Source organism: Excalfactoria chinensis, chromosome 6 (genome assembly GCF_039878825.1).
Source record: "Excalfactoria chinensis isolate bCotChi1 chromosome 6, bCotChi1.hap2, whole genome shotgun sequence".
Classification (NCBI taxonomy): domain Eukaryota; kingdom Metazoa; phylum Chordata; class Aves; order Galliformes; family Phasianidae; genus Excalfactoria; species Excalfactoria chinensis.
The window spans coordinates 2,359,788-2,373,802 of NC_092830.1; the positions used below are offsets into that span (position 1 = coordinate 2,359,788).

General features: G+C 44.0%; 1 protein-coding gene across 8 annotated transcripts in view; it reads right to left on the reverse strand.

Annotated features, from left to right (window-relative positions):
- Positions 1-1,192: 1,192 nt before the first annotated feature.
- SGMS1 (sphingomyelin synthase 1) overlaps positions 1,193-14,015 on the reverse strand; it is a 70,314-nt gene continuing 57,491 nt past the window's right edge. For all 8 annotated transcript variants that reach the window (XM_072340724.1, XM_072340729.1, XM_072340725.1 and 5 more), the window contains 4 exons: positions 8,890-9,007; positions 6,672-6,825; positions 5,398-5,564; positions 1,193-3,685 (listed from right to left, as the gene is read on the reverse strand). In XM_072340724.1, the coding sequence (XP_072196825.1) occupies positions 3,506-3,685; positions 5,398-5,564; positions 6,672-6,825; positions 8,890-9,007 (619 nt within the window). In that variant the 3' untranslated portion in view covers positions 1,193-3,505. The remainder of the gene's footprint in view (positions 3,686-5,397; positions 5,565-6,671; positions 6,826-8,889; positions 9,008-14,015) is intronic.

Genomic DNA, 14,015 nt, shown 5'->3' on the forward strand with positions numbered 1-14,015 from the left:
TAGGCTTCATTCAGCCCATGCTCTCCTGGATGAAGCGCACTGCCCCAAGCTGATTCCCTCCCCCTGGAGGCCTTCGCTAACTTGGTGTCTGGTCATGTTTGGAAGCCAAATTGCTCCACTACAAGACCAGGAAACTCTCCTTGGGAATCTCTTCCAGCTCACTGTTCCAGAGATGGGAACATGACAAAGTAGAACAGGAGGGGGGCCTTCCCAAGCTAGCATCAGCTGAATTTTTCTGGTCAAAAATTGAGCAGAAAGCAACTCAGATGGGCTGCTCTACATGCATCCATGCCTGCGCTTCAGCTGCCTGCCAATGATGGCAACCAGCAGGGCTGGGGATGCTGCTTGCACCCTGTAAGCAAATTTCACAAAGTGCCAGCAAAAAGCACCTCCTGCTGCAGGACATCGCGATTTCAGCCCTGTGCTCACCAGCCACACTCAGAGCACAGATAAACTGTGGTTTGGAGAAAAACAGAGGTGCTGACCAAACACTGGGCTGGTGCAAGAGTCCATTTTCTGCAGTGTGTGTCCCTGCTGGGTTACAGACACGTGGGAACACCAGGAGGCACCATGCAAAGGCTTCCCCACCTCTGCTCTTTGCAGAGAGTACCAAAGCACAAAGGTTTTGTTGCCCTTGCTTGACTTGCGCTCAAGAACCTCCCCTCTATGCACTTTAAGAGTCATGAAACCTTCTCCACCTGGAAGGGCCAAGAACAAAGCCACAGTGGCTTGCAGCAACAACGTGGGGACTCGTCCACATCCGCTCCCAGGGCAAAGACCTCGGCTTCTTCTCCCGGACACCAACTACTGCAGGGTCCTTCTCAGCTCCGAGACCTCTTTTTATTCTCCAACTTGTACTTCTGGACATGCTATTTTACCTCAGAAAAACCGTCATGCCTTAAAACCTTGCTTCTCATTATTTTTAAGTGCCCTTACAGATGTCCATCGAAGGAGGAAGTGGGTACACACACCATACCTGAGTGCCCTAGGGGAAATGCAGAACTCAACATAGCATTACTGGGCTCAGCATTCCTGCCTGCCCCATTGATTTCTCAGGACAGCACAGCAAGCTTTACCAAAGCACAGCTCTGCCGCCAACAAACAAAACAGAACCACGTTCAGCAAGACCCATGCAGTAAGTCAGACACTACAATGCAGAATTTAGCAGATTCCATTTAATGTCATGTGCATATATCCGTACATTACTTATGTCAATGGTTTTGATGTGCGTGATGCCAGGTCTTGAAAAATCTACTTATTCATTTACATCTGGGAGCGTCAATTCTCTCAAGCAATCGCCTCGGGATGGATTTGCTGTTTTAAAAATCAGCTTTCAACCGCACACTTGCAAAGACAATTACTGTGAACTGAAGGCAAAGCATGCAGAGCTAATCCCTACAACTTGCAGATGGCTCTGCAAGTGCTGCTGCAAAGGGCTTTTGCCAAGAAACGTGGAGTAGGAAGAAATCCTCTCCCTTCCAGGGAGAGCTGTGAAGGAACGGGCTCGTCTTGCTCAGCATCCCAGGCAACAGCAAGGCAAAGCAGCAGAAGTAACACAGAAATGATTCAAGGAAGTTGAGAAAGAGGGCGGAGAAGTGAAGATAAACCACCACCAGCAGCAGCAGCAGCCCTAACATAAAACAGAAGGAACAAAAAATGATACTGTCACCATGAAGTACTCACAGCACTGGGCCATTTTTGGCAGCTCCTGGGGCCGCTAGGCCTGCCTGCCCTGCCACGCGCTCTGCCACAGCTCTTTTGGGGTAGATTTTTCAAGCCCTGGGGATGGCTCCAAGGAGGGCTTCTCAGATCCGCTCCCAGCTCCCCCGCATGGTCAGAATGTATTGCATAGTACTTATTTCAGATAAGGCACCGGTTTGCCAAAGGTGAACAGCAATTCAACAGCAATGCAGTTTCCATACAATCCAAATTTGATGGCCTACAGTGCAATTACATGTAAAAAAAAATCAAAGGCAAGGTTGGGAAAATCAAGCCCAGGTAAAATTTAAGTTTAATACTAAAAACATAAAGGAAACTACATTTTTCAAAAGCCTTTTTATTTTCCTTCACCATTGTTGTTTTACAATACAAATATCACCTTGTGAATACACAAAAACCCTACAGAAGATAACTCTGCTTCACGTAAAATACAGAATGTATATATATATATATTTATATATATATTCATATATTTTTCTCTTCTTCATTCTTTAAAAAAAACTATTTTGTTCTGCACATTGGCAAGTTTAGGATAGAATACTTCCCCAAACATACAGTATGTATGGTAGGAGTGAAACTTAATAGTTACATGCAGTTTCTGCACAAGTATTTTAAAGAAATAGATTATCTTTGTTGTTTTTCCAACAACAGCTCAATATGGGATGGAGAAACCATTTATAGTTCACTCAGTGATCATTTGTAAAATTCTTAAAAAACAGGAATTCATGGCTGTTTTCTTATTAAAATACAGCTACCAAGTAGACAATAAAGTGATTTCTTTTGGTGTGACCTGCTCACAATGTGTGAACAAGATCTGACCCTTCTCATTTGGTTTATCCCTACCCATGGCAATTTCAACATCATAAGCAAATTTCCAGTTTAATTTAGCTATAAATGCAAAAATTAGTAGTTATACAGTATATATAATTCTGCTTTCATGGAATACTTTATTTTAAATAAAAACATTAAAGACTGCCTACTGACCGTACAATCAAGACAAGAAAGGCACTAGAAACATAGACAAATCTCTCTCTCCCAAGAAGCATCTTCTTTACATTTTAACTCTCTATTCTCTGACACGTAAAAATCTGTTTTAAATTGAATTTTCATACACATTTTGAAAAATAAAGTTAGGAAATACTTAGAAAATCACTTTACAACTCTTTTTTTTTTTTATTCTTTTTTTTTTTTTTTTTTTGCACTTTTTGACACAGTCACTGCAGATTCTACAAAACCAATGTTAGCAAACCTTCCTGTGTCTATCATCTCGTTTGTAGCGCGGTGCAACAGGTAGAAAGACTTCTCGATTTTACCCGAGGCAGGTATTCAGAAACCTTCACAGAGTCATTAGCTAGAAAATGGCTTACAGCCCAATCTTTGGGGCAAGAGATATGAAAAGTATGTTTTCCCAAGAAAATAATACGCATTATTCCCAGACGTGACTGGAAAAGACCAGAACTTATGATATAAAAGCTTTCATTTATGCTGTCGCATCATATACAAAGGAACATGGTGATGGGTAATGTAAATCCCAAATCTATTAACAAGAAATGTATAACAGTGCGTGGTAAGTTAAATTCTCTTTATTGTTGTCCAACGCAGATCCTTTGGAGAGAAAAAAAAGATCACAGTGCTTACCAGGTAACTGAATAGGTTAAGTCAAGGGAGCTGTTAAAAGAAAAGGGTTAGGGAGGGGCTGGGGTTCTTTTCTTGTTTTTTTATGGCATCTTGCATGGAGTTTTAGCACTTGGGACAGGCCCTTTCCCCTCTGTCCGCCAACATGCTGTTATGTGTCATTCACCAGCCGGCTGTACTTCACCTGCCTGCCCCGGTGCAGCACTGGCCAGGGGAAGGGCCAGTGGTAGGAGCGAGGTACGATTCCTTGGACATTCTTTTCAAAGTACTGGAAAGGCTTGTACCACCAGACCCTTGCGAGGAGGTTGGTTTGGGAAGCTTCTTTTAGCACCTGCAGAAAGATAATCAGAAAACAGGATTACAAGAGAGCACATCACTTGCATGGCTTCACTGTTTGCCAATTACTACCATCTATCAGTGGTGGTCTTTGTTTACAGCTGTTCCCAAAAACCTCTTGGCACCTTCAGGTATCTGCTGAACAAATCTGTACAGATAAAGATCACGAGGAGCCAAGCTGCTTTTCCACAGCCTTCCCGCATGCAGGACCTGCTGCACCTCCATGACACTCACCATCATTTCCAAGCCTTCAGCTGCTCAACAACAGCCCCAAGTGGAAAAACTGCATGTCAAAAAAAGTCAATCTCACCTCTCTACTGTGAGCAAAAAAACCATCCAAAGTGTGTCAAAACTACCTCTGAAACTCACTGTGGCTCCAGAATTATTTTTGAGCCCAACTGTGTGCATGCCTTGACTCATCTGGAAGAGGTAAAAAGCCCTTCCCTGGCCTTGGTGTGCTCTCACACCACAGCCACCACCACCCTTTTTACTCCTCATGGCTATGAGCAAGCCACAGCTTGAAATAAAAGGAGTGGGCAGGTGATAACACAGTCATGCGAGCACCTTGCTGCATGTCCACTGTGCCACAGCAGGAAAGCCAGGCATCAGCCCACTGGGCAGTGCAAGCACAGGGCCTGCACACCAAGCTTTCTTTCTATGCCATAAACTCACAAGTAAAAAAATCCACTTTCTGGGAGCACAAACAAGTGATGGCACAGGGAGCAGCACCAGGGACAGACAATAAGGACAAAAACACATGCTCAGGAAAGGATCCAGCAATCAGTATTTCCCAGCATCTTAGCAGATGAGGGAAATGGTGCTGAGCCATCTCCTTTGAGCCTCAGTGCACTGCAAAAGAGATACACATCCATACAGTAAGGCAAAGAGCTCTTTCTAAAGCACGTTCTCATCAGAACTCAAAGCTTCAGTAGCTTCCCAGCTGGAAACATGGCCACTCAGCACCGCCATTTTGATAGACTTTGGGAAATCTGAGGCGTGGAGGTCAACCGAGTGTTGTGTGACAATAGGAAGTTCAGGCACAGACTGTTATCATACACAGTGGCACCCTAACTGAATGAGCATGAAACTGCGTGACCTGCAGTCAGGCATTTGAAAGCAGAAATGTGCAACAAGGTTGCGGGTGCTGCCTCAAGTAGCACAAAAAATAGGAACAGCACACAACACAGGAGCTACCATAGATTTTGGTATGAACTGAAAATCAGCACCGCTGTAGTATGAACTCATTCCCTGTCATCATACTGGGTCTTTGTCAAACATAAACTGGAATTGAATGCAGCACCTATGTAAAATACCTTCCCCATGTTGGGCAGAAAATATCTGGACACTGATTAGTTGTTACAGGCCTAAGAGAAGCCTAGGATAACTTCTCTCACTGCGTGCAAAAAACATTACCTCTATGAGCTATGTTAAAGCACAACAAAAGCTGCCAGTTGGCTCAAATTCAGAGGGATTTCAAAACCTGAGGTTACACAGCCTACATCAAGCCTTCAGATTTTTTGCAGTCCAGACACCAGATGAAACCAAACAACAATGACTCTTCACTCCTTCCAGCATGAAAGGGGAGCGCAAAATGCTCCAGAGGGGCAGGCTCCTGCAGAAAGGCTCGGGGCAACATGTGGATATTCACCCCCCCGCCGCAATATAGCAAACAGAGTTATGAGGATCCAAAGACTGGGAGAAACTCACTTGCTGGTTGGCCATTGTGTGATACCACCAGAAAAGTCTTGTAGTGATGTAGTAAGCCACCACCACGTCCACAGTGTAGTGGTCATGAGCAAGGAGGATGCAGAACATCCCAACCATGCTGAGTGTCCAGCAAAGCCAGTGATACCACCAGAGTCGCCGTGGGGAATCTGCAAAGAAGCACAAGCAGGCGGTTAAGGAGCATGCAGAGGAGGGCCGCCAAAATGACCCAAGGGATGGAACACCTCTCCTAACAGGGCAGGCTGAGAGAGCTGGGGCTTTTCAGACTGGATGAAAAAAGGCTCTAGGGAGACCTGAGAGCAGCCTCTCAGTATCTAAAGGGGAGCTGTAAGAAAGAAGGGGACAGTCTTTAGCAGGGTCTGTTTGACAGGACAAGGAGAAATGGTTTCAAACTAACAGAGGGGAGATTTAAATTGGATATATGGAAGAAGTTTTTTACAATAAGGGTAATGAGGCAATGGCACAGACTGCCTGAAGAGGCAGCGGCTGCCCCATCCCTGGGGTCAGGAAGGGTCAGACTGGACAGGACAGGATCTGAGCACCTGATGGAGCTGTAGGCATCTCTGTTCATTGCAGAGGGATTGAACTAAATGACCCTTAAGGGTTTCTTCCAACGCAAATGATTCTATGATTTCAAAACATCATCAACACTCAGGACTATTGCTGTAATTAGAAGAGGATGCAGACTGCAATCCTGGGTAGGTAGACGAGTTAAGATTAAGAGCAGAAATGCTGAGATGACAGAAGCATCACCATTCTGTCAAGGTGCAGCTTAACATCGTACTTAGAGGTAATGAGACACTTGAAAAATAGAAGGGTTACGAAACCTTTGAGAGACAGGCCAGATACATAAAAATCTAACATATCCTGGTATGTAAAATTAACTGTTGTGAACTTCAATATCAATTCTACATAGATGACAACCCATTCCTCCATCTTTTCGCAGCTCTGGCATGCATCCCTCTAGACAAGATGATGCTGTTAAAATACCATCCATGGGGCATGATTCAATGAAGGTATAAACTATATTCTAGACAAAACACTGGAAATAAATTTTATACTTCAGACATGCATGGGAAGGTGTTGTATTTTGCCTCCAAAGTTTTCTTTTTCAGTAAAATCCATGTCCTTGAAGTTACATTTCTTTTATTTAATGGGAATGGGTGCACTTTCACTTACATGGTATTCACCAATTGGCACATTCTTTGGTGAGCTGGGAATTTATACAGCAGGAGATTCCTGACGAACATACTTACACTCTTTGATAAATAAGTACGTGAGAGTTAATATGACGGTGTGGCCGCTGTACAGATAGTCGCCGCACATGTTGTGGGATCCTGTGATGGACAATCCTCCGCCAGCTATCAGCTTCATTATCCTTCGCAGGTGAGATTCCCAGTCTCCAAAAAGCTGGTGGAAGAGCAAACTGCAAATGAATGACGTCAAAGCACTGCTAGCCTTCCCAAATTTAAAGCACGCCATTAGTCAGCAACTTTCTGTTTCACTTGTCCTCTCTTTTTGCCTTGATATATAAGAATTTACTCAGTAATGTGTGCACAAGGTCAAGGCTACATGCACCTGCTTCCATTTGTTTTTTGAAGCATTCTCAAGAGAGAAAAACAAGAAAATTATTACAACTTCCCCACAAATACAGTATCCCAAAGGATAGAGTTTTTTCTCCTGCAGGAAAATACTGTGGTGGGAATCTTCAAGACCACATAAGGGGTTCAGATTTTTCATTGTTGTACCCTTTTATAAGCCTCGCATGTACAGCAAGGAGCAGAATAATGACTACTAGAAAACCTGCGGATCTTGTAATAGTCTCAAAAAATCCAGCTTCACAAAAAGAAAAGGAGATAAAAATATTTCCAGTTATAGTTAGAAATCTCTCACGAATCATCTGTTTCCCTTTCTGTGCAAGAGGCAACACAATTTAAATAAATCAAGCTGAATTTAATTCATCTTGTTCATAACAAAGCAGGCCCTGCAGATGATAATCCAATATTGAGACAACCTGCCCAAGCTGTACATCCAAGCTGCCTAAAGCCAGATTTAACACGCATGTTGAGTTTCTCACTACAAACACCAAAGGATCCCCCTGCTCTGCCCTGAGAAGTTATAAAATGATTTCTTTCCACTTCACATCAGAAAAGAAATATAAATGGTGTTTGTCATAGCACAGTGCCAAACCTCCGCATGGGCACCAGCTCACAACATCCACACTACCAATAGGGATGGACCTCCACACCTGAGGGGTCTGCTCAGCATGACCTCCAATTTATACTGTTGGCTCAGAAGGCATTCCTGAAAAACTTCTATTTGCCTCTAGAAAGCCAAAGCACGTCAAGTCTTGGATTTGTTGCCCGACAGGTTGCTGGCACTGTCCCAGCACCATGCATTTGCTGCTCACAGCTCTAACATAAATCCAGCCATTAAAGAAATCCTCAAAGATAATGTGGGGAAAGCACAACTAGGAGGTACTGAGCGCTGCCAGGACCCAATGGGACACAGGAACCATCTGAGTTTGGAGGAGGCCAAATGGATCAGCATACTCAACTACACGTCTGCTGGCTCCTTACCTCATTTCACTAAGTTTTACAGTCCATTTAATGGTCAGAAGGGAACACAGAATGCCCTGGTTGGCCATCGCAGGAACCTTGTTCCTTTGCTTTAAAGTTCTTTCTTGCTTCAACAAGTGGAAATTGTACTTTTTGGACAGATCTACACAGAAACTTTATAGCAATTAAATATTTCCTGCTAGCAATTCCTTATAAAACATTAAAGTGCTCCCAAAGCACACCCTATGATTGTTAGGAGTATAGTAATGAGACGATATTTTTTCCCACCAGGGTACTTAAAGCTTTCAGGAAAGCTCAGCTAATCTTGCCTTTACTTGAGTAATGAGTCCTACTCGCTGTAAATTTCCGGAGGTGACAGATTTACTCAGGTTAGCCCATAAATATCCTTGTGGGTTTTTTTATTTCATAATGGCTGACTGATCAAATACATTGTTGACTCTATACCCTCTACTTCTTTTTACAAAAGACTGACGTCCCTCATGAAGCCACACGTGGCTTGGCAAACCTCTGTGCTGCCAAACAAACAATAAAGCACATTTGTTGGCTTTACCTCCCTGAGGAACCCAAGTGTTTTAGCTCTGTTTGCACCACAGGTTTGTATGTTTCAGCAGACCTCATAAAAACAGTGACAGCACGTGCCTCAAAGTTGAATCATGGGTTCGATTTATGGTTTTACTGCCTGTCATCTGCCTTATGGCTGTGCACACAACCTTGTTGAACTCTGCATGACACAGACGTTTCACACAAATTACGTTTCTGTCCTTTCTCCTACTTAAGTTATAGCACAAACAGCAGAGGAAAGGAGATGACAATCACTGTGAAACCACTGCACACAGTTCTGTCAGTAGCAGGTAAAGGGAATCATTAAAATACAGAAAGTCAGTAAGAAGTTTACCTTTGGAGAACACTTGAAATGCATGCCAGGTACTGGAAGTGTAGTTACATACATCGTAATACACCGATACAGGTATAGTGTGCCAACTATACAGAAAAATCTTCTGCTAATTATAGACCTAGAGGAAGGAAAAAAGAAAAAGAAAATACAGTAAGCAAAGGTAAGGAAAACACACAAACTTTGGTCTTCTTGATGCTCCACCTAGGAATACTGACTTCCTTCACAAATGTTCCCACGCTTTGCGGGTCAGAAATACACAAAGGACTCAACTAACGTTACCCATGAAGTTGATTACAGGAAATTTAAGGATTAGAATACAAATGCCTGAGCAGATTTAGTGCTGAAAACATTCCAAAGGATTTCATGCCCGCACCCTTCCATTAGCTTAGAATGGTCACTAATTTTCTATTCAAGGCAGGGGATAAACTTACAATATTTTCATTAAAAGATGAAAAGGACTAAGTTAATTTCTGCTGACACGCACCTCTTAGTAATTATAAAGGAATGCTGTGGAAGGAATAGCTTGTATGACCCAAATGAATGAGAACATTTATTTCCTGAGCAGCATTAAGAGAGAAAGCAGATCACATCAGCAACAGAACATCCAAAATACCAACTAAGAGCCTCAACAGCTTCAGAATGGGGTGTTTTCACAAAAGGGCACTCTCCAGGCAAGCAGTCACAGTTGCAACCAGATTCATTCATTGAAGTCTGACAGAAAATTGCTCAGTTTTGGGGTAACGTAGGGAAGTTCCGTAAACACGGTGAGAGCAGGGCACAGAGAGCTGTAAGTTTGACTCAGAAGCAACAGCCAGCCCCAAAACAGGCCTACTGTTACTGCTACATATCGGGCAACACCACCACAAGAAATAAACTTCCAGCACATCCATCAGGATGGAAGCAAACTGCACACAAGCTTGCACAACCTTTCATGAAAAAAAAATCACCAATAGCTTTACATAACAGAGACCAGACCCAGCTACAGCAGCTCAAGACTTTAACCACTGCTGTATCCTGCTGGCTACAGAACCAGCACTAAACCACTGTTATCTAGAGTTGAGGTTACTTGGGGAATACAAGGGTTACAATACGAGTGCAAGTCCTCACATTCATGTTTTCCTGTTCTGAAGCTTTCACTTTGAAAGATACGATAATAATTTTTCTACAAAGTTGAGCTCTTTCACAGTCCAACATTTGTCATCTTTTCCTTTTTAATAGCTTTTGGCAGAGTTATTAAACTGAAGTGCTCCGCTCTCAGAGGAGTTCAACTTTGCAGCTCCGGATCAATAACCTTAGACTCTACAGAACTGGTAGCCCAGGGTAAGCAGCCGAGTTCCATGCATCCTCCACACTCCTGCTCTATGGTGAAACCAACCTAACCCCCTTACCAAAACTACTGGGGCAGGATTCTGTGAAGATATGCAAAGAAAGAAGGCACTTATCTTCCTGTAACACACCAAAGCCCTTGCTGCTGAGCAGACCCACTCAGCAGGCAGAAACCTCCAGTATCTACCTTAATTTAAAATTATTTTTCAGAGAAAAAAAGAACTAGCAGGAGCCAGTGGAAAATCTGCACCACGGTTAGGTGGATGGTTACAACCAGCATCCACTTCCACTTCAGGTCTGGTTTTGTAGCACATCAGAAGACACATAGGTCCTGTTCACCTTCATCACGTAGTGCCTGGACAAAATGAGGAAGAGATCGCTATCATGAATGATACATCTCTGTCAGCCTCCATCACTTGGGAGAAAAACATGGGCTATTGGTAAATAACAGATACAGTGTGAGAAGCAATAAGAGATTCACTGCTTAACAGTGACAGCCTCATGGGTAAACATGCTTCTGGCTCATCAGTGATCCTGAACTTTCCCTCAGAGACATCCACGAGTAGCAGCTCTGTCAACCAAGTAGAAGAAACGGATCTCCTGCCTAGCAACCACCAGGCTTCACAGCTCACCCTCACATCTGCTACAATGGCTTTCCCTGACACCGCTGATGCTCAAGGAAACGAGAAAAGTCCATCTGCCTTCCTCCCTTCATTCCTGAATTAAGTTTCAAAGAGCATTATCACTGATAATGCTCTCCACAAAATGATTCAGTTCTTTTCTGGCACTTGGTGGATCACCAACCAAAGCCATGAGAATGAGGTATTCTAGACAAAGCTGTAACACCAGACCCTGTTCCCTTCTGTTCCCTAGTGACAACCCAGGCCTCTCAGACCTCGACGGCTCTTTTCTATATACACAAGAAGAAAGGCCTCTAATGTGTTATGTGACCAGTACTCACGCTGACTGGCACAGAACAGCCATTCCAGGACTGATACTGAAAATGGAAAGCCCTGTTATTCTATGACATTGTCACCTTATAGCCAAAGCAGAAGAACACACAAAGCAAATGGAAGGAAAACTCTCCACATCTATCAAGGATGCCAAAATACTTTGTCATTACTTCAACCCACCTCATTGCTTTGAAATCTCCAAGAACATCATGGATTCTGCTGCTCTTAATCCATCACAGTGTACTTGAACACTGCCCAATTAACCCAACACACTTTTGAAAGCAATCCCCCATAGCCTTCTCTAGGTGCTTCCCTTGGTTTTGAACAACATTTCTGCTCTGGGACACCAAGTTTAAGGCTCCCCTTTTCATTGCTACAGCAGCAAGGAGAGCTCAGTATTGCATCTACCACCATGGGAGCCTGATACAGAAGCCTACACAGCAAGAGACCATGTAAGGATAGATGCTTCCTCCTGTACGTACATGAACACACACAAAAAAAAGCAATTTCACAGTTTCTAAGCATCCTACCACACTACAATAAGAATGGACTAAATTAACCATTCTAGAAACTTGCCTTTAAGGAGCTCTGTGGAAGTGCACAATGGTCTTAAAATTCCAGCAGAGAAAATGCAATAACTTGTATAAAGCAACAGTAAAGGTGAATAAACAGCAGTCTCAAAAATGATTTATTTTTCCAGTATTCATTAACGACCTTTGCATTTCATAAAATAAGGCGTGAGGGTTTTTTTGGATAGCAGGTGCTTGTCCACAGTTAAAACAAAAAGAACAGGCAAAGAAAGAGACCTCGCGTTAGCAGAGGAGGAAAACCCCTTTGGATGAGGCAGCTGTAGGGCATACTTCTGCCTGGACTTAGAAAGGAAAGGTGACATGCCACCTGATATTACTTAGAGCCACCTGACTCTAAACACTCCTCAGGCACAGCAGCACGAGCATGTATATCAGACCACTCATGCTAATACAGTCCATAGTATGGCACTGTAAAGAAATTGAATTAAGCATCCACTTCCACAGTAACTTTGTAAAGGATGAGAGGTAGGTGATTGGCACTGGCAAGCAAACTCACTGTTGCAATTCTGAGCAGGTATGAGCAAGTACCCAGACAACCTTGCAAATTCACTATGTATCTGCACTTCTGCATATTTTATGATAAGCTTTCAACATACTCTGTTCTTGACATTACCTGTACTACCTAACGTCAAGCAGAAAATGCCCTTTAGAAGTTTTAATGCAGCACTGCTTCGGTTCACATCACTGCCTGCCGTTTAGTGCCTGCTGAGGCAGCCTGCTGATGAGGCCTGCTACCTCCAGCTACAAGAGGCATCGCAATCACAAGTGCTCGTCCTGCTGGGGGACTTCAACCACTCAGACATCTGCTGGAAAACTAGCAGGGAGAGCTGCAGGCAATCCAGGAGGCTCCTAGAATGCACTAACTTTCTCAGTAAAGTAATATGTGGCCCCACCAGGGGGGGATGCAATACTGAACTTCCTCACCAATTCAAATGACCTGGTTGGTGACATTGGAATTGGAGGCTGCCTGTGCTGCAGTGACTGTGCTAAGGTGGAGTTCATGGTCCTGAGGGATATGAGACAGGTAAAGAGTAACATCAGAATGCTAGATTTTATGAGAGTTAACTTGTAGCTCTTCCGAGAGTTAGTCAACAAAACACCCTGGGAAACTGTCCCATGGGTAAGGGCATGGAGCAGAGCTGGCAGATCTTTAAGGAAGCTTTTCTCAGTGCACAAGAGCTCTCCATCCCCAGGTGAAGCAAGCCAAGAAAAGAAGGCAAGGAACCTGCTGGTCAAAATGAAGAGCAAGAAGAAAATGCACAAGCAGTGGAAGCAGGGACATATACCATGGGAAGAGTATAAGGAAGCTGCTGGGATGTGTAGGGATGGGGTCAGGAAGCCAAGGCCCAGTTTGAACTGAACATGGCTAGGAATGCCAAGAATACAAAAGACTTCTACAGGTACCTCAACCAGAAAAGGAAAGTCTAGGAGGGCGTACTCCCCATAGTGAGTGACACAGACAGGCTGGTAACAACAGACAAGGAGAAGGCTGAGGTACTTCACAACTTTTTTTAAGGGATTTTATGGGTGGACTGTTCAATGGATAAGAACTGTTCAATGGATAAGAACTGGCTGCAGAGAGTGGTGGTCAATAGCTCAACATCTGGATGGAGATCAGTGACAAGTGGTGTCCCACAAGGGCCAGTGCTGGGACTGATATTCTTTAATATCTTTATCAGTGACAATGACAGTGGGGTTGACTACACCCACAGCAAGTTTGCCAATGACACCAAGCTGTGGGGTGCAGTGACACATCAGAGGGATGGGATGTCATCCAGAGGGATCAAGACAGGCTGAGCAGTGGGCCCAGGTGAGCCTCACAAGGTTCAACAAATCCAAATCCAAGATCTTGCACCTGAGTCAAGGCAATCGTCACTACCAATACAAGCTGGGGGATGAAAGGATTGAAAGCAGCCCTGCCAAAAAACACCTGAGGCTAATGGGGGGTGAGAAGCTGGACATGAGGCAGCAATGTGCCCTCACAGCCCAGAAAGCCAATCATACCCTGGGCTGCACCCAAAGAAGTGTGATAAGCAGGGTAAGGGAGATGATCCTGCCCCCCTGCTCTGTGCTGGTGAGGCCTCACCTGGAGCACTGCATCCACATGTGGAGTCCTCAATACAGGAGAGACACAGACCTGATGGAGTATAACCAGAGGGCCACAAAAATGATCCAAAGAATGGAATACCTCCCCTATTAGGACAGGCTGAATGAGCTGGGGCTGTGCTGGAGAAGAGAAAGCTCTGAGGTGATCTGA